The sequence below is a fragment of the Hypanus sabinus genome, chromosome X1 (assembly GCF_030144855.1).
Source record: "Hypanus sabinus isolate sHypSab1 chromosome X1, sHypSab1.hap1, whole genome shotgun sequence".
Classification (NCBI taxonomy): domain Eukaryota; kingdom Metazoa; phylum Chordata; class Chondrichthyes; order Myliobatiformes; family Dasyatidae; genus Hypanus; species Hypanus sabinus.
In genome coordinates, this window is record NC_082738.1 from 28,295,238 (window position 1) to 28,313,602 (window position 18,365).

Here is an 18,365-nt window from a genome sequence, read left to right on the forward strand (position 1 = left end):
TTTTGTGCCATTCTGTGTAAACTCTAGAGATGGTTGTGTGTGAAACTCACAGGAGAACAGCAGTTTCTGAGAAACTCAAATCATCCCGTCTGGCACCAACAACCATTCCACAGTCAAAGTGACTTAGATCACATTTCTTCTCCATTCTGATGTTTGGTCTGAACAACAACTGAACTTCTTGACCATGTCGGCATGCTTTTATGCATTGAGTTACTGCCATGTGTTTGGCTGATTAGATATTTGCATTAACATGCAGGTGTACTGGTGTGCCCAATAAAGTGCCCACTGAGTGTATTTATTGCAAGGGATTTATGTATAAAACAAAACCAGAAAAAAAGCTAGTGCTGATATAAAATGTTCCCAAAAGGCTTCATTAGAGTGTTTGCAATCAAATTTGGCACCAAGCCACAAAAGAAGTATTAGGATTTGGACAGGCAACCAGTCATGTCACTGGGTATATTTAAAGTGGGGGTTGATAGGTTCTTGATTAGTACGGGAAGGAGAATGGGGTTGAAAGTTCCTCCCCATGCCTTGTTTGGCGAATCGAGAGGCAATCTTCCCTTTTCTTTTAGCGTTTGTCTGTTCTACAAGGCCAAGTTGCTAGCTTGACTCTCAACTCAATATATATGTAAAGCATTCAAGGAGCCAGCCGGATTTGAACCTGGGACCTCTTGTTCTGATGTCCAGGTGGTGATACCACTACACCATCAACACAGACAGAATGAGGCTGAGAAGGATAATAAATCAGCCATGGTGGAATGGTGGAGCAAACTTGATGGGCTGAATGGCCTAATTCTGTTTCTATGCCTCATGGTCAAAGAGGTAAGGCTATTTGTAACGAAGAGGAGAGAAGTGGGGAGGAATTTCCGGAGATTATGGTCTTGTGAATGTTAAAAGTTAAAACTGTAAATGGGGAGCCAAATTATGTAAGCTGCACAGGGATGACAGGTGAAGAGGAGTTAAAATCTGAGCAACAGAACTTTTCAATATGGATATTTTTAAATGAATGAAGTGATGACCTTCACAGACAGTGAGAACGGAAAGCTCTTCACACTCAACCGGACCTTCATATCTCACTCTTAGATTACCACATTAGATCACAGGTGACATGCTTTTGTTAAATCCCCAGCACTGTTCCATTGTACACAGTCTCCAAGGCAGTGTCACAATCTGTTATGCAAAATGAGTCCATGATTGCTTTCGCCTTGTGTTAACAAGACCTAGGAATTGCCAGGATCTGTAGGTGGCAGCTAAGAGAGAATCCTGGATGAGGTGTGTCAGAGTAGAATTTCGAAAACCGCCTTCTCCTCAGTTGTGGAGATTATTAACCATATTGGTTTATTGCTGCCGAGCGAGGGGTAATGTAGCGAGGGTAGCCATGTGATCTCCAACAGCCTGTCTCACATTGGTTTGCAATCAATGTAGGCTTGTGGCAGTGATGCAGTGTTGGTATCACATAGCATTGAGATTCTCGAGAGAACTTACACCCGTGGTGTTGCTGGCTGCATCTCCATTGGTGTAGATTCATCAACTCTCCTTGCTTCCAGTGAGGAGCTGCCTCTTGCTGTGCTGTCTATGGCTGGCTTTGCCAAAGCCACAGCCAAGCCACCATTCCAGTTCAAGTTTATTGCTGTCATAGGCATGCATACACAGAGTATAAGTGCCATGAAAACCAGTACTGTGGATATACACGAGCTTAAATTAACATAGATCATCCATTCCTCACTGTGAGTCTTGACAGAGAATGATGAAGCCTTCTGCATGGGAGGGGCATTGTGACCAAGAACAGCACAGTCTTGTGAGGTTTAAGTTCCCCAGGTATTGCAGTGCGAAATGCTGCTAAAACTGTACCACAACCAAGAAAACTTGGGGACTTGTTGTTGGGGAGGGAGTTGGTTAGTTAACGAGGAAGAGGCAGAAATTATGCCACTGGATTGGCTAACTTTCCTTTAAATTTCTTTTCTTCAAGCCTCTCTCTAGGTGTTTCAGAAATACATGAAGTACCCCCACTTCACTTACCCAATGATGGGAGTGCCACAGACAAGTACAATAATGTACGTGTAGCACAAACAAGAGAAATCCTGCAGATGCCGGAAGTCTGAAATAAAAACAGAAAATGCTACAAGGACTCAGCAGGCCAGGCAGTATTGATTTCTCACAAAGTATTTCTAACCTGAAGCCATAAGCCTGCACCTCTCTCCATCAAAGATGCTGCCTAACCTGCTGAGTATTTCCAGCATTTCCTGCTTCAATGGCACAACTGAGACTTATTCTTTGGAATTTATTCAGCAACTGATAAGCACCTGTATTTTCTCTTTAAAGCCCTAGTTTTGATTTTACTTAAGAAACTCAAATGAAGCACCAAGCCATGGTGCAGGAGTCCAGCCATCCTGAACGGGCCAGGACACTTGGTGAGTGGAGGAGCAGTGATCGGCAATGAGGCCCACACCTTCATGTTAACCCCAACAAGCATGATAAGAAGGGGTTTCAGTACCATGTGCGAGGAATGTGTGGGTAAAGAATTTCGTACCAAAGCCCAGAGTGCTCCATAAAGTAATGGCAGATGAGTTGTCAATCACCATCATACACCATTCAGTCCAATGTCCCAACAGCACCCCACTGTTTCTGATTACTAATGTGGCTCTGTGTAAGCATCCTTCCAATCTGATTTTTCTTTCTTGGTTTGGAAAGAGTTTTTAGCAATTGAAAATGTCAGTAAGCATTCTTTGGGAATCTGGAATTAAAACAGACAGTGCAGGACATATTCAGCATCTATGGAGATGGAAGAACGGGCAGGAAGACATCAGAACTTTATCAGAAACGCTGACTGTTTCTCTCTCTCTACAGATACTGTGCGATCTTTCCATCATTCTTCATTGTCGGTTTTAGATTTAAATTTATATGCTGCTGTTTGAAGACTGTGGTACTTGCCTGCCACAACTTGAGGTATACTATGGCTGCTGGTGTATGTGACATTTGTTCTCTCTCTCGCAAGGCAGCGCCCCTCCATTTTCAGAGATAACATAAGGGGTCTCCGCAGCCCGGGGCGCGCGGAAAGTTTCGCACCTTTCATGTGGTGCACATCTCTTGCTGACTGAAAGAAAAGTAACTCCACTTTATTATCTTCGCAGTCGTGAAAAGGGATTAATACCTTCTGTTGCTGGAAACGAGCTTGCAAGATAAACGAACTTTGAGCTGACGACGTTGCAGAGGAACTCTTTCACCAGAGCGGGGTGTCGGGGGGTGGGGGTGGAACTGTTGGAACGACCGCCCAAGGCCGTACTGGAGATATACGCGATGACCGAGACACCTGTGGTCGATATTTAAGCATCATCCCGCCGAAAGCTCACGATTAGGTTTTCCGCAAATATTTCTGTTTACAAACCCTAGATTAAGGATCACTTCTGTCAAAGCTGAATCATTGTGTTCCTGGCGCTGGAAGAAAAGGGAAGTCCACCCCAACCACCACCTCTATGCGTACTTGTTCTAGCAGCTTGGAGACCCACAAGGTGACCGGTTCCACTCACACCCCTCTCCAGTCGGAAACCAAAACCAAGCTGGACAGATGAAGCAATACACGTCTGTGTCTAATCGTACTGAAGATTTCCAATACATCATTGCACAGCGGTGCAGGCGCGTTACCGCGACGATCTTTAGGCTCAGTATGGTCAACCCCATCTGCAGCGAGAAGGGAAGCGCATTTGTGTAAAACGTGTTTTAACCCCACATTGAGTCATGATTTAGAGCAGGAGTTTTAACCTTTTTTATGCCAGGGACCCCTTTGGCAGTCCGCTGAAGCCCATGGACGCCTCCACATAATAATGTATAAAATATAAAATAAAATACAGAAGCTTAGAAAGTAAACCAATTATATCGAAATACAGTTATCAAAATATAAAAATCCGCACGAATTTGTAATATAGAAATATATGTGCTTCTTTATTAACGTATTAAATAACAGAATTTTCAGATTCCCTGGAATCTACCCGCGGACACCCAAGGGGTCCATAGACCCCAGGTTAAGAACCTAAGAACCCCTGATTTAGAGTCATGATCAGTGTTTTTATTGTAGTGCACACACACACACACACACACACACACACACACACACACACACAAACACACACACACACAAACACACACACACACACACACACACACACACACACACACACACACACACACACACACACACACACACACACCCATTCAGTAACAACATTACATCCTGCTTTATCCCACAAATTGGCCCCCCTCCAGTTCTGTGAGTTTGCTCCTCTTGTTCCCCACTCTCACATTGGCTTCAGGTGAAGACAAGAGACCCCTTGCACACCCACCCCTCCCCCTTTCCTCAGTGTTATACTTTTGAAGATAATTTCTATAGTATGTGACTAAGAAATTGTGTACTAAAAGTTTGGAAATCACAGTCAGATCTTCTTGTAAGCAGCAAACTGTCTGCTAGAGGAACTCAACAAGCCCAGCAGCATTTGTGTGTGTGTGTGTGTGTGTGTGTGTGTGTGTGTGTGTGTGTGTGTGTGTGTGTGGGGGGGGGGGAAGGAGAGGTAAAGGTGAGGTGCAGGGGTGGGGAATGTTGCAGTCTCTCCTGTCTACTGTTTGTGAGCAAAGTGTATAACCCATGTATCCTTATTTCATATTTTTTTGTGTGAAGGTGCATTTTCAGGTCCTAAACTGGGCCAAGTGCTTCACTGGGTTAAAATGTGGTGCCTGGTCTGGTCCTAGGGAAGGTGGCTCTGAGAAACAGCCAGGAGAATGAACTATCTTTGGCTTTGATCAATAGGTTGCCATAGAAGCTTTCCTGAGGCTTGCAGCACTGCCTGGTTTGTGGCAGGAGATGTCACTCCCACCTGAGCAAGCAAATGTGGCTTCATCTGAAAGGCAGTACTTGTGATGGTGCAGTGATCCACTGGAATATCGGTGGTTCTCATTTGGGATTGCATACCTGGCAGTTGTTGATGATTATATTTATCTCCAATAGAGCTGGGGGGAAGTGGCAAAAGGCCAGCGTTTTTGCTGGAATACAAACTCATCCCCAGGAGGTCTAACCTCTGCAGAAAAAAGAACAGTGAAGGATCCTTTCCATTTCTTTGTTGCCTTGGTGGTTCTATCAGGCTGCTTGCCAGTGCACCACTTGCCCATGGATGATTTGAAGATCTGGGCCACTGTTGAGTTAAGGAAAGATAACTGCCCCTTCCCTCAGAGCACAGTCTGAGATTTGACACACTGGAGTAATATCTATTGTGCCATAACCATGGGGTACCATACAGTGGTTATCCTGACTAACCTGAATGGTCTGCCACTACCGATTGACCCAGCAGAGTATGCTCACTAAAGCAAGTCATCCATTGAGGTGAGCACACGGTCCAGAAGCGGCAGGAAACTATTCACCTTCTGCTCGCCACTCTCAACCAACTCTCCATCTTGATGCAGCAACCCAGTGACAGTCAACCTCCTCCCTCGGAGCCCTGGTTTCTGGTTGGGGATGGATCCCCAACCTGATGCCGCAACTTTCTGTCCTAGTGTGTCTTTCACTTTGAACACCAAGCCCCCCCATCTCTGTATTTTATAGACTGAGGCAAGATTGCTTTCATCATCTCTCTCTTGATTGGGCAAGCTATGTGCTTGGGCCACTGCTAATTAGAACAATAAAACCATCATTTGCAGTAAATGTGAGGAATTCACTAAGGAGATGCGCCAGGTTTTTGACCATCCAAGAAGTGGAAGGTGGGCAGTGGATTGGATACCTACACCAAGGCTCACGTTGGTACTGGATTACACCATGGAATTCAGAAACCTCATGGCGGAGTGCAGTTGGAATGTAGAAGCACTGCTGGCCCATTACCATCACAGCCTATCAGAGGGCTTGAAAGACAAGCTGTCTACCAGGGAGATGCACACCAACCTTGAAAGCCTTATCGTTCTGGCTCTCCAAATTGACAAGGATCTTATGGAATGACCCTCCAGATCTCCAGCCAGAATCCTAGTTCTGTTCTCAGAACTATTTCAGGCTGCAGGGCCCTCATCATCAATGTCTCCAAAACCCAGTCAGTAAGGGAGATCTCCTTTAACCCCACCAAGAGTCTGAGCATTGGTGGAGAAACAATTTGTGCACTTACTGCAGAGCCGCAGATCACCCATGCATCAGATGTCTATTGCCAAGGGCACCGCACGGCCATCCAATTTCTCCTTATCAACTCACTCAACACTCCTCTCATCTTGGGTTACCACTGGCTCACCACTCATGACCCTCACTTCACCTGGTCATCTGGTTTACTGCTGAGCTGAGGACCCACCTGCTGGACCACCTGTCTGCAACCTCAGGTGATTTCACCTGGTAAATCTGTGAAAACGGAAGAAGCCCTCAACCTTACCAAACTCCCACAGGAATATCACAACTTAGCCATCGCCTTCAGTAGAAGGGTAGCCAGCATCCTGCCACCTTACAGACCACACAACTGCACAATTGACTTCCTCCCGGGCACCACCCTTCCTCGAGTTTGTCTGTTCTCCCTGTCCCCTCCTGAGACCCAAGCCATGAATGGTTATCTCACAGAAGCACAACAGCACAGCTTCATTCGACCACCCCAGTCCCCGACCGGAGCAGTATTCTTCTTTATCAAAAAGAAAGATGGGGGGTCTTCATCTCTGTATTGACTACCATGGACTCAACAGTCATCACTTAAGAACCACTACCCTCACCCCTTGGTGGGTAGCAATTTGAAACACTCCGCAGGGCCCAGATCTTCCCCAGACTGTATCTATGGAGTGTGTACAACCTGATCCGCATCCACCAAGGGGATGAGTGTAAGTCGGTGTTTATAACATCCACGGGTACCTGGTGATGCCTTTCAGACTTTCCAACAGTCCAGTCATTTCCAAACCTTCATCAACAAGATCCTCCTAGACATACTACACAGTTATGTGTTCATCAACCTCAACAATATCTTCATCTTCTCCAAAGACCCCCAAACCACATCTATCACATTTCCCCAAGCTCTCATCCTGGTTCTTGACTCCCTTTAGGGTTACCCATCACTTACCCTCTAGTCACTTATCTGCCACCATCCGTCAGATCACACCTATCTTCCACATGTCTTGGCTGTTAACCGTGGACCACTCAACCCATCTAAGGCTGCAACTCCAGAATCTAGGATGTGGACGATGGTCCAATCCACACAATTTGCTGGTTCGTAGATTCACATTGTCATGGACATGGTGTGCAGTACCTGGCCGACTGGAAAGGGTGTGGCATGGAGGAGAGATCTTGTGCTGTCCAGTTACATCTTGGATCCAGCACTCATCGAGGAGTTCCACCAGACCCATCTGGATCGTCCTGAGTTGGTGAGTGCCAGCCGTTGGAGGGAGAGTCCTGTCAGTCCTGCTAAGGTAGGCACCTCCCAGTCTCCACCAAGCAAACAGGAGTTTAAACCCACTCATTTAAACCCAGCTCTCATCCACAATCCTTGTTCACTCATTGAACCAGCCAACCTTAACAAGTCGCTCCTAGCCTTCAGTTACCTTGTGGTATTTAGTACCTGTTCCCTGTTGTTTTGTGTCCACTTGTGGCTTATTATTTTAAAGTTTCTTATTAACGTTATCATTCACTACTGAACTGTCTACACTGCTCTGCTTTTGGTTCAAGCCTCTTCTACACTTCCTAACAATGTATTTAAAGATAGAATGGTCTCTCAGTCTTGAGTGACCATCTTTTAGGCTTCAGGCAAAGAGCGACCCAACCAAGACCTCAATAGTGGCGGTGGTGGAAGATGATGACACATCACAACGGCAGTGGAGAGTTCCCAGTCCTCTTACATTCCATGCCACTGGACCCTGACCCTGATCTGTTAAGGACCATATGGTGGCTGCCTGTTCATCAGCTTCCCCACATCAAGCAAAGTTATGCACAGGTGTTCTCCATTAAGGGAATCCACCGTAATACCCTGGATTAAGTCCCATGGTAATCAACAAGTGGTGAAGGGGACAGGATTGTGAGATCTGGAAGCCCCTCAGAATATATGGATCCCAGATCTACCTCTACAACCACCTGAAGACTCACTAATAGACAATCCCTTAGGAGAGCATCTTAGTCGACTCCAGTGATACAGTACATATCTTGATAAGCTATCGACTGATAGATGGAATACTGTCTCCTCACAGTGGATATCTCAAGTAAGTATTTCCTGTGGGACAGAATATTCATCAAAAATGATGGATACCCTGACTAAATAGTTACTTTAGAATAGAACAATCTCCTCAAATACTGGATACATTGAGGTAATGTCTACTGTGGGTAAAATGGTCTCTTCATACAAAGGTGCCTTGAGTGAGTATAAAATAGAAAGTTAACCCCATTTACCTTCAGTAACCTTTGAAATGAGTTGCTGAAGGAAGGGCGATGTTCAGTGTGCTGTGTTCACGGGTCACCCAAATGTTCAACAGCCTCCAATAGGTGGAAATCAAGTGTCAATGATATTGGTAGCTGGCACAGAGAAGCAGTTAATTGCTTTGTCATGTGCTGGGTAAATCTTGCGTGATTGTGTTATAGCTTGTGCAGCTAGTAGCTTTAATGAGCTATTCCCTGTTTTTGTTGTCAGCAGCAATAAACTGCCTTACAAAATGCCCTCATTGCTTTATATGCTAGAAGCCACAGCCTGGTGTTTTCCTGTCTTTCTTGTAGCCTTTAAGACTCATACAGTCTTGTATCACTAATGCTCACTATTCTTCAATCCAAGCCAGTCCAGAAGACAATTCTACATATCTTACCACACATGAGATAGATTCATATTTCAAACTGATTGCTGGTTTTATTGATTGAAATTATGGAAACCAGACAAATACAGAACAGCACTGTGTGTGTCCAATTAAAACAGCAGGTGGTCAGATGTTTTTAAACTATCCTCTGTTCCATACAGAGTGAATAAAGACAGATAGGATGAATCTCCTCAGTCTTCTTGCTGTTCCAACCGTGTAACCTTAACTGAAGCTCCAAAACTTCACCCCAAGACTCATTCTACATACAGTTTAGAACTCTCTGTGTGACTCACTTCTGGGTTGATGATTGGAGGGTGGGTCAATTTCACTTCACCCAGGATCTTCTTATACATTCAGTTCATTCTTTATTTCTTTATTTTTGTTTGAGTTTGACTAGACTCATCAACATCAATACTGATGCCACAATGCTCGAGGTGTTCTGGTTCCTCTCATAGCCCAGGAGGACAGATCCTCAGGAGGGTATTGTTGACTCCTCCTCAATGAGCTCTTCCTAACTAAGTGAACAATAGATGCTGAATTTACAAATCCCCTTCTGAAAGCTGGATCCAGTGGACCCAATCATTCATTTTATGCTCAGTGGCCATTTTATTAGTATGCCTGTATAGTTGCTCATTAATCCACATATCAAATCAGCCAACAATACATAAAAGCATGCAAACATGGTCAAGCAATTCAGTTGTTCAGGCCAGACACCAGAATGAGGAGGAAATGTGATTGAAGTGACTTTGACTGTGGAATGACTGTTGATGCCAGACAAGGTGTGTTTGAGATCTCAGAAACTGCTGATCTGGGATTTTCATGCACAACAGTTTCTCGAGTTTGCAGAGAATGGCATGAAAAATTAGAAGACATCCAATGAGTGGTAGTTCTGTGGGTGAAAACACCTTGTTAATGAGAGAGGTCAGAGGAGAATGGCCAGACTGGTTCAAGCTGACAAGAAGGTGGCAGTAACTCAAATAACCATGCATGAAAACAGTGGTGTGTAAAAGAGCACTTTCAATGCACACCACACCAACCCTTGAAGTGGATGGCCTACAGCAGCAGAAGACCACAAAGGTACACTCAGTGGCTACTTAATTAGGTACAGGAGGTACCTAATAACATGGCCACTGAGTGTACTTTTTCCCTGATACTTTGGGTATAAATACACGCTAATATAAGGACTGTCCTTCCCTGCAGTTTGCAAGAAGAAAATGATTTTAAGGAGATTAAAAACAGGAAAGCACCTTGTCTGTCTTCTCTTGCATTCTGAGAGAACAAGTTGCATCCAATTTATTTCCCCAGAAATATTAAGGAAGTAATTTACCACTTCTGCATTCTCCATGTGGAACCACATCCGAAGGGAATAGTGATTAAGGAATTAGCTTTGAAGACAGCTCTTAGTGGAGGCCACACAACTGAGCTCTCAAAGAAGTTGACTTAAGTGAAATCCAGAGAAGTGTGATATTGGAGATCTACTCCAAGAGCAGTGTTAGGAATCTTTAATCATCTCCCCCCAAAAAAAGTTAAAGCAAGAGGCCACTTGAGAATATTAATGTTGTTAAGCAATAGAGATATGTAATGGAGTTGGTATTGATCAGCTTTGAATGGGAATGGGCTGAAATGAATGAATACTCCTCCTATTCGTATGTTGTTTTTTTTTACTACTGTACACTTCAGGCATCTTCATGTCATTGCCCTGTAAGACCATAAGACATAGGAGCAGAATTAGGCCATCTGGCCCATCAAGTCCGCATGTCACATTTAGAACCATAGAACCATTTTTCTGCCTAGTCCCACTGACCTGCACCTGACCCATATCCATCCATACACCTTTCATCCATGTACCTGTCCAAGTTTTTCTTAAATGTTAAAAGTGAGCCCGCATTTACCACTTCATCTGGCAGCTCATTCCCCACTCCCACCACTCTCTGTGTGAAGAAGCCCCCCCCCCCATGTTCCCTTTAAATTTTTCCCCTTCACCCTTAACCCATGTCCTCTGGTTTTTTTTCTCCCCTAACCTCAATGGAAGTTGATTTGAAGCTTTTGAAGCTGATTTTACAGTATTTTTCAAATTTCTTCTTATAAACATAAACAAATTCTAGAAGATGATACACATTTTTATATTTGTACATTTACATCTCTCAGTGATGACAAATGACACTTGTGAGCTTAGAGTGTCTGCTGTCATTCAGCCAACACAACTGCTTGGATTGCAGCCTTATATTTTGTTATATTCCATTTATTTGAAGCTACATGCCAATGACCTCCTTTTCCCATTGGTGAGATCCAGGGAGCAGACTCAAAATATAGCCAGCAGATTTAGCATAAATCTTTGGTACCTAGATTAGAAAGTGTATAATCATCAGGAAAAGTCAATGGCCTAAAATGGCTGAAGTTTGGAACTTGGACCACAACTGGCCTGCACTATATTGGTTTCATTGGGTGAAAAACAGCAATTCCGCAGTGTCATAGCACCATACAGCGCAAAAACAGGCCCTTCAACTCAACTCGTCCATGCTGACCAAGGTGCCCATAGAAGCAAATCCTATTTGCCTGCATTTGGTCCTAATCCTGCTAAACCTTTCCTCTCTGTATACTTATCCAAAAGCCTTTTAAATGCTGGTATTGTACCCACGTTAACCACGTCCTCAAGTAGCCCGTTCCATATATTGATCACACTGTGTGTGGAAAAAGTTGTGCCTCAGTTCCTTTTAAATCTTTCTCCTCCCACCTTAAACCTCTGCCCTTCAGTTTTTGGTTCCCTCTCCCCGAGAAAAAGGCTGTGTACATTCATCCTGTCAATATACCCCCATTATTTTATACATCTCCATAAGGTCACCCCTCAGCCTCTTACATTCCAAAGGATTAAAGTCCTAGCCTGCTAAGCCTCTCACTATAACTCAGGCTCTTCAGTCCTGGCAACATTCTTGTACATCTTCTGTACACTCTTTCCAGCCACCTAGTGTTCTTGATAGTTAGACCAGCGTTCAAAGTTCAAAGTAAATTTATTATCAAAGTACGTATATGTCACCATATAGAACCCTGTGATTAATCTTCTTGCAGGCATTTGCAGTAATTACAAGAAACACAATAGAATCAATGAGAGACCACACCCTACAGAATGGACAAACAACCAGTGTGCAAAAGACAACAAACTGTGAAATACAAAGAGAAATAATAATAATAAGAAATAAGAAATAAATATCAAGAACATGAGATGAAGAGTCCTTGAAAATAAGTCCACAGGTTATGGGAACAGTTCTGTGATGTGGAAGTGAAGTTGAGTGAAGCTATTCCCTCTGGTTCAAGAGCCTGATGGTTGAGGGTTAATAACTGTTCTTGAACGTGGTGGTGTTAGTCCTGAGGCTCCTGTACCTTCTTCTTGATGGCAGCAGTGAAAAGAGAGCATGGCCTGGAATGTGGAGGTGCTTGATGATTGATGCTGCTTCCCTGCAACAGAGCTCCATGTACTCAATGGTGGGGAGGGCTTTACCAATGATGCGCTGTGCCGTTTCCACTATTTTCTTGGAGGATATTCTGTTCAAGAGCATTAATGTTTCCATATCAGGCTGTGATGCAACCAGTCAATATACTTTCCACCACACATCTGTAGAAGTTTGTCAATGTTTTAGATGTCATGCTGAATCTTTGCAAACTCTGAAGAAAGTAGAGGCACTGCTGTGCTTTCTTCATAATGGCACTTACGTGCTGGACCCAGGACAAGTCATCTGAAATGATAACACTGAGGAATTTTAAGTTGCTGACCCTTTCCACCTCTGATTCCCTAATGAGAACTGGCTCAGGAACCTCAGGTTTCCTCCTCCTGAAGTTAATAATCAGCTCTTTGGTCTTCCTGACATTGAGTGAGTGATTGGTGTTATGACACCACTCAGCTAGAGTTTCAGTCTCCTTCCTTTATGCTGATTCATCACCACCTTTGATTTGGTCAACAACAGTGGTGTCAGCAGACTTGAATATGGCTTTGGAACTGTACTTAGCCTCACAGTCATAAGTGTAAAGTGAGTAGAGAGGGGCTAAGCACACAGCATTGTGGTACACCTGTGCTGATGGAGATTGTGGGGGAGATATTGTTGCCAATCCAAACTGACTGGGGTCGACAAGTGAGGAAATTGAGGATCCAGTTGCACAAGGGGGTATTGAGGCCAAGGTCTTGAAGCTTTTTAATTGGTTTTGAGAGGATGATAGCATTGAATGCCAAGCTGTAGTTAATGAAGAGCATCCTGATGAGCATCTTTGCTGTAGATATTCCAGGGCTGAGTGAAGAGCCAATGAAGTGGCATCTGCTGTTTTCCCGTTGTGATGGTAGGCAATTTGGAGCTGGATCCATGTCACTTCTCAGGCAAGAGTTGGTATGTTTCATCAGGGGTATAAGTGCTACTGGATGATTTGAGGCAGGTTACTACATTCTTCTTGCGCACCGGTACAATTGAAGCCTGCTTGAAGCAGGTGAGTACCTCAGACTGCCAAAGTGAGAGGTTAAAGAGGTTGCTAAATAAAACACACAACCATCAAAATCAACATTTAAATCAGAATCAGGCTTATTATCACTGACATACTTCCTGAAATGTGTATTGCAGCAGCAGTACATAAACTATGCTATAAATTACAATAAGAAATATATAAAAAACTAAGCAAGTAGTTCAAAAAGAGGGCAAAAATAGTAAGGTAGAGTTCATTGTGTGTTCAGAAATCTGATGGCAGAAGGGAAGAAGCTGTTCCTAAAACATTGAGTGTGTGTCTTCATGCTTCTACACCTCCTCTCTGATGGTCATAATGAGACGAGGGCACATCCTGGGTGTTGGGGATCCTTAATAAAACTTTTTGAGGCATCACCTTTTGAGATGTTCTCAATGGTAGGCAGGCTAGTGCCCACGATGGAGCTGGCTGAGTTTAACCTCTCATTTCATCTCATTAACCTCTCAACTCCATGATAAAATAAAAGCTATCCACAAGGTTTTGACCTTGTGCGTAGCCTTTATTCTGTGTTAATGAAAGAAGAACAACATAAACTGTGGTCTGACTGGATTTTGATCTGTTTTGTTTTCAGAAATGCCTTGTCTCCAGGCACAGTATGCAACCTTGCCACAATGTGGAGGACCATATGAGGACCACAGTTCTGACTTACTGACTTCTGAGTTTGTCAAGTTTGGAATGGACCTCAGCACCACAGAAATCACTGCCACCACCTCTCTACCCAGCTTCAATACTTTCATTGACAGCAACAATGGGGACTTTGATGCCTATTTGTACCAATTGATGGTTTCTAACCAGCAGTCTCCATTTAAAGTGGAGGATGTTCAGATGTTTGGCTGTTACCCAGGCTCAATCAACATGCACTTAGAAGAGGTGACACCTCATTGTGGGTCTTCTCAATACTACAATGGATCTTGCTCCATCCCATCAGCTTCAACCCCTGGTTTTCAGATGCAGCAAGTGTCCATTTGGGATGAAACTTTTCCTCATCATTCACTTCAGTATAGTGAGATGGATCATTTGTTAGATCAGCAAAAAAATGTTTCCCAACTTTCTTTCTTTTCCTTTAAACAGTTACCTTCAGAGCCTCCAGGGCCACATTGCCACATGAGGCTTGATACAAGTTCTCATGGACCGAATAATGTCCATCAACTAGTCGACACTATGTCTTACGATATCACCAACCATGCCTCAATGACTTTTCCTCCCTTACCCATGGACCATGGACCGCGTATCTTGGACAGTCCCATTGTAATAGATAATCCCATCCCCTCTCCGCCATCTCGGAATCCCCCCACTAGTGAAGGCCAGTGTGCTGTATGCGGAGATAATGCTTCATGCCAGCACTACGGTGTACGAACCTGCGAAGGATGCAAAGGTTTCTTCAAGGTATTTGAACAATTATTTAAACCTTAATGACGATCGGAGTTAATTTTTATTCCGTGTGATGATGTGCAAAATGGACAATTGCAAATTGCCAGTGTGTTTTGCATCTTTAATTTTTATTGCTACTTACTTTACCCTGTTTGTTACAGCACTTTAAAACAATCAGAGTTCTGCCAACATGATCCATACTGCAACAGCTCCTAAGCAGAATAATAGTTGTTACTTGGAATGTTATGCACAAAGGATCTTTGCTGTGATGTGTCACACATGCAGTAGATCGTAGAGTTCCATTAGTAACATACACCTCGCCACCTTCAACAGCTCAGAGCATGAAGCATCAATTTGCATGACATATCATTGCTAGCACACACTCCTCTCGGCAGGCTCACGGAGCTCTCTACACATTGTCATTCTTTAATGCAGACTCCCCAAGCACACTTCCACCTCCTCAGCTTTAATCTTCAACATAACACTTTCCCAGCTGTGACCCATTCCCAACCTTCTGATGGGGCAATGTGTGAGGTCGTTTCACTGTATTCTGTGAAAAGATGTTGCAAGAACTGAATTTTGTCTAAAGATTATAATTTGGCTTAAGTCTTTGGCCATTTTTGAGATTGAAGTGTAACAAGTAAACTTGAGGCCAGAAACACAAGTGTTACACTGTTACTATAGAACCCATTGAGCCAATCTGCAAGCTGTCCAAATATCAGTGGAAAGAATACAGTAAGGCAAGTAATTTTTTAGAACTAGGAACAGTCTGTGCTTAGCATGCCACTCAAATTTATGGCATGTTGTATGCTAGGATAACTGATAACATTGAACTTTCAAAAGGAAATTGGATATACACTTGAAAAGGAAACACCTGTGGAACCATAGGGAAGAAACAGGAGACTGGTATTAATAGGATATCTCTCTCAGAGAGCTGGCATGGATAAGGTGGGCCAAGTGTCTCCTTCTCCAGTGTAAGGTTGTATGTAAGATCAACAGACACAACATCTGAACTTTATCACAGAGACACAAGAGACTCAGCAGATGGTACAAGTCTTGAGAAACCCACACAAATGCTGGGGGAAGTCAGCAGTTCAGGCAGCATCTATGGAGGGAAACTATGGAGCTGATATTTTGGGCTGAGATCCTTTATTTGGACTGGGTAGGAAAGGGGAAGAAGCTACAGTAAGAAACTGGTGGGGGTGGGGGTGGAAGGAGTACAAGCTGGCAGGTGATAGATGAGTCCAGGTTGGTGGGTGGGGGAATGGCATTGAAGTGAGAAGATGGGAGGTGATAGGTGGAAGGGATAATGAATGAATTTGATTCAAGTGAAGATGAATGAATCTGATTAGAGAGAACAGTGGGCTATCTAATAAAGGGAAGAAGGTGGGGATCCAGATGTAGGTGATGGCAAGTCATGAGGGGAGGGGAAGCGAACGTATCAATCACTTTCACATTCCCTCCCCACCCACCTACCTTCCCCTTCATCTGGGCTCACCTATCGCCTGCCAGCTTGTGCTCCTCCTTTCCCCCATCTGTTTATTCCGGCTTCTGCCCCCTTCCTTTTCAGTACTGATGAAGGGTCTCAGTACAAAATATTTTGAAGTTCAATTTATAATTTCTGAAATGCTCAGGGTGCCCAGATAACTCAGGTGAAAAAAACTACTTGTGATACAGTAGCCCTCTGTGTACTAGCTTAAAGAAGTATTGCACAAAATAACTCCCCAAAAAAATGGTTCTTTCAAATGTCTCATTGTTTTTTAGTTGGGAGTGGGACTTGAGATATAATGGAAAATAGACTTTATTTGTATTTAAAAGCTGCATTTAGGCTTAATTTTATTTCAATGCCTCTTTCATATCTGCTAAGTATAAAATAATTTGAATTTCGCCTCAAGGCTAATGCTGTGTGTGCCTGTTCATTCTCAGACTGGTTCTCTGGGAAAATGCATACTGGGGTCATTTAGTGCACATGTACAAGATTCAACTGACTTTTGTTAATGTGCTGTTCATTGAGGGGAAGAGATGGGAGACAAGAGGTATCTGAAGAGAAAGAGATCAAACCAGTGAGATAAGGCAGTGAACAGAGATAAAACACGGAGGTGAAGCTTGCTGTTTTCATGCTTTTGAAAGCATGGTTTTCACTTAGCTTTGTCAAACGTATCTGTCCAAATGCCCATAAAAAAAGTCTGTGAATGGAAGCAATGTTTTCTCATCCTGCAAGTTCTATAACACTAGTAGAGTCAGAGAGCCATACAGCACAGAAGTAGGTTCTTTTTGATCAACTCATCAGTGCTAAGGTGCCCATCTTGGCTAGTTCCATTTGCTCATGGTTGACCCATATCTCTCTGAGCCTTTACTATCCAATTACTGGTTCAAATGTCTTTCAAGTATTTTTATTGTATCTGCCTCAACCACTTCCTCTGGCATCTCATTCCATATACAGACCACCCTCTGGGTGTAATAGTTGCCCCTCAGGTTCCTATTAAATCTTTCCCCTCTACCCTCTAGTTCTTGATTCCCCATCCATGGGGGGAAAAGACTGTATTTTTAAAATTTTAAAAATGGTTAATTCCTCTTCTATGTGTGCTAAACATGCTTTAATACAATTTAAAATTGTACATAGAGCTTATATGTCTAAAGATAAGCTTGCTCGATTCTACTCTTATATTAACCCTCAATGTGACAGGTGTCATCTAGAAGTGGCTTCATTGACCCACATGTTTTGGTCATGTCGCACTTTACATAACTATTGGAAGGACATATTTGTTACCATTTCCTCAATTTGGAATATCGATTTACAACCTCATTTTATTACTGCAATTTTTGGTATACCAAATGAGGATGGTATTCAGTTTTCCCCTTCAATCAGACGAATGATTGCTTTTGTAACATTAATGGCCAGAAGGTCCATATTACAAAACTGGAAAGAAGTAAATCCTCCTACCATGTCTCAGTGGTTTTCCCAAACTATTTCATATCTAAGTTTGGAAAAAATCAGAAGCACTATTTTTGACTCATCAGTCAAATTTGAAGAAACTTGGGGACCGTTTATTCGACATTTTCATATGAATTAATCTGACCTTTTCCAGACCTCCTCTCTGCTTATTCTTGTTCAGGTATGGAGTTCCGGAGTTTTTTTGACACTATCATATACTTATAAACTGTTATTATTGCCCATGTTAGTTTAGTTTAGTGTTTTTTTTTCAATATACATTTTCTTTTACTTATTTTCAATTTTTTTTCTTTTTTGACGATTAATTTTGTTTTTTTTCATATATAGTTATACAGACGATTGATTAATGTACTTTTTTCTGTTGATGTTTAATAGGATATTATCTTATTACCAATGCAATTTCAAATCTATTGTATTCATAACCTATTCATTATTATGTTATGTTTTTCTTTATATATATATGAAACTCAATAAAATGATTGAAAAAGGTTTTCTTTAATCCTGCTCACCAAGGCATTCTCATGGCCCCTTCTGGCTCTCCTAATTTCATTCTTAAGCTCCTTCCTGCTAGCCTTAGCATCTTCTAGATCTCTATCATTAACTAGTTTTTTTGAACTTTTATTAAGCTTTTCTTTTATTCTTGTCTAGATTTTCAACGGCCTTTGTACACCACAGTTCCTGTACCCTACCATCCTTTCCCTGTCTCACTGGAATGTACCTATGCAGAACTCCACGTAAATATCCCCTGAACATTTGCCATATTTCTGCCGTA

At 42.9% G+C, this 18,365-nt stretch overlaps 1 protein-coding gene across 1 annotated transcript in view; it reads left to right on the forward strand.

The window, feature by feature from the left end:
• The window catches only part of LOC132384730 (nuclear receptor subfamily 4 group A member 1-like), a 57,758-nt gene that overhangs the window by 11,700 nt on the left and 27,693 nt on the right, over nt 1-18,365 (forward strand). Inside the window, exon 2 of the mRNA XM_059956145.1 lies at nt 13,841-14,655. Within this exon, the coding sequence (XP_059812128.1) occupies nt 13,843-14,655 (813 nt within the window). The 5' untranslated portion in view covers nt 13,841-13,842. The remainder of the gene's footprint in view (nt 1-13,840; nt 14,656-18,365) is intronic.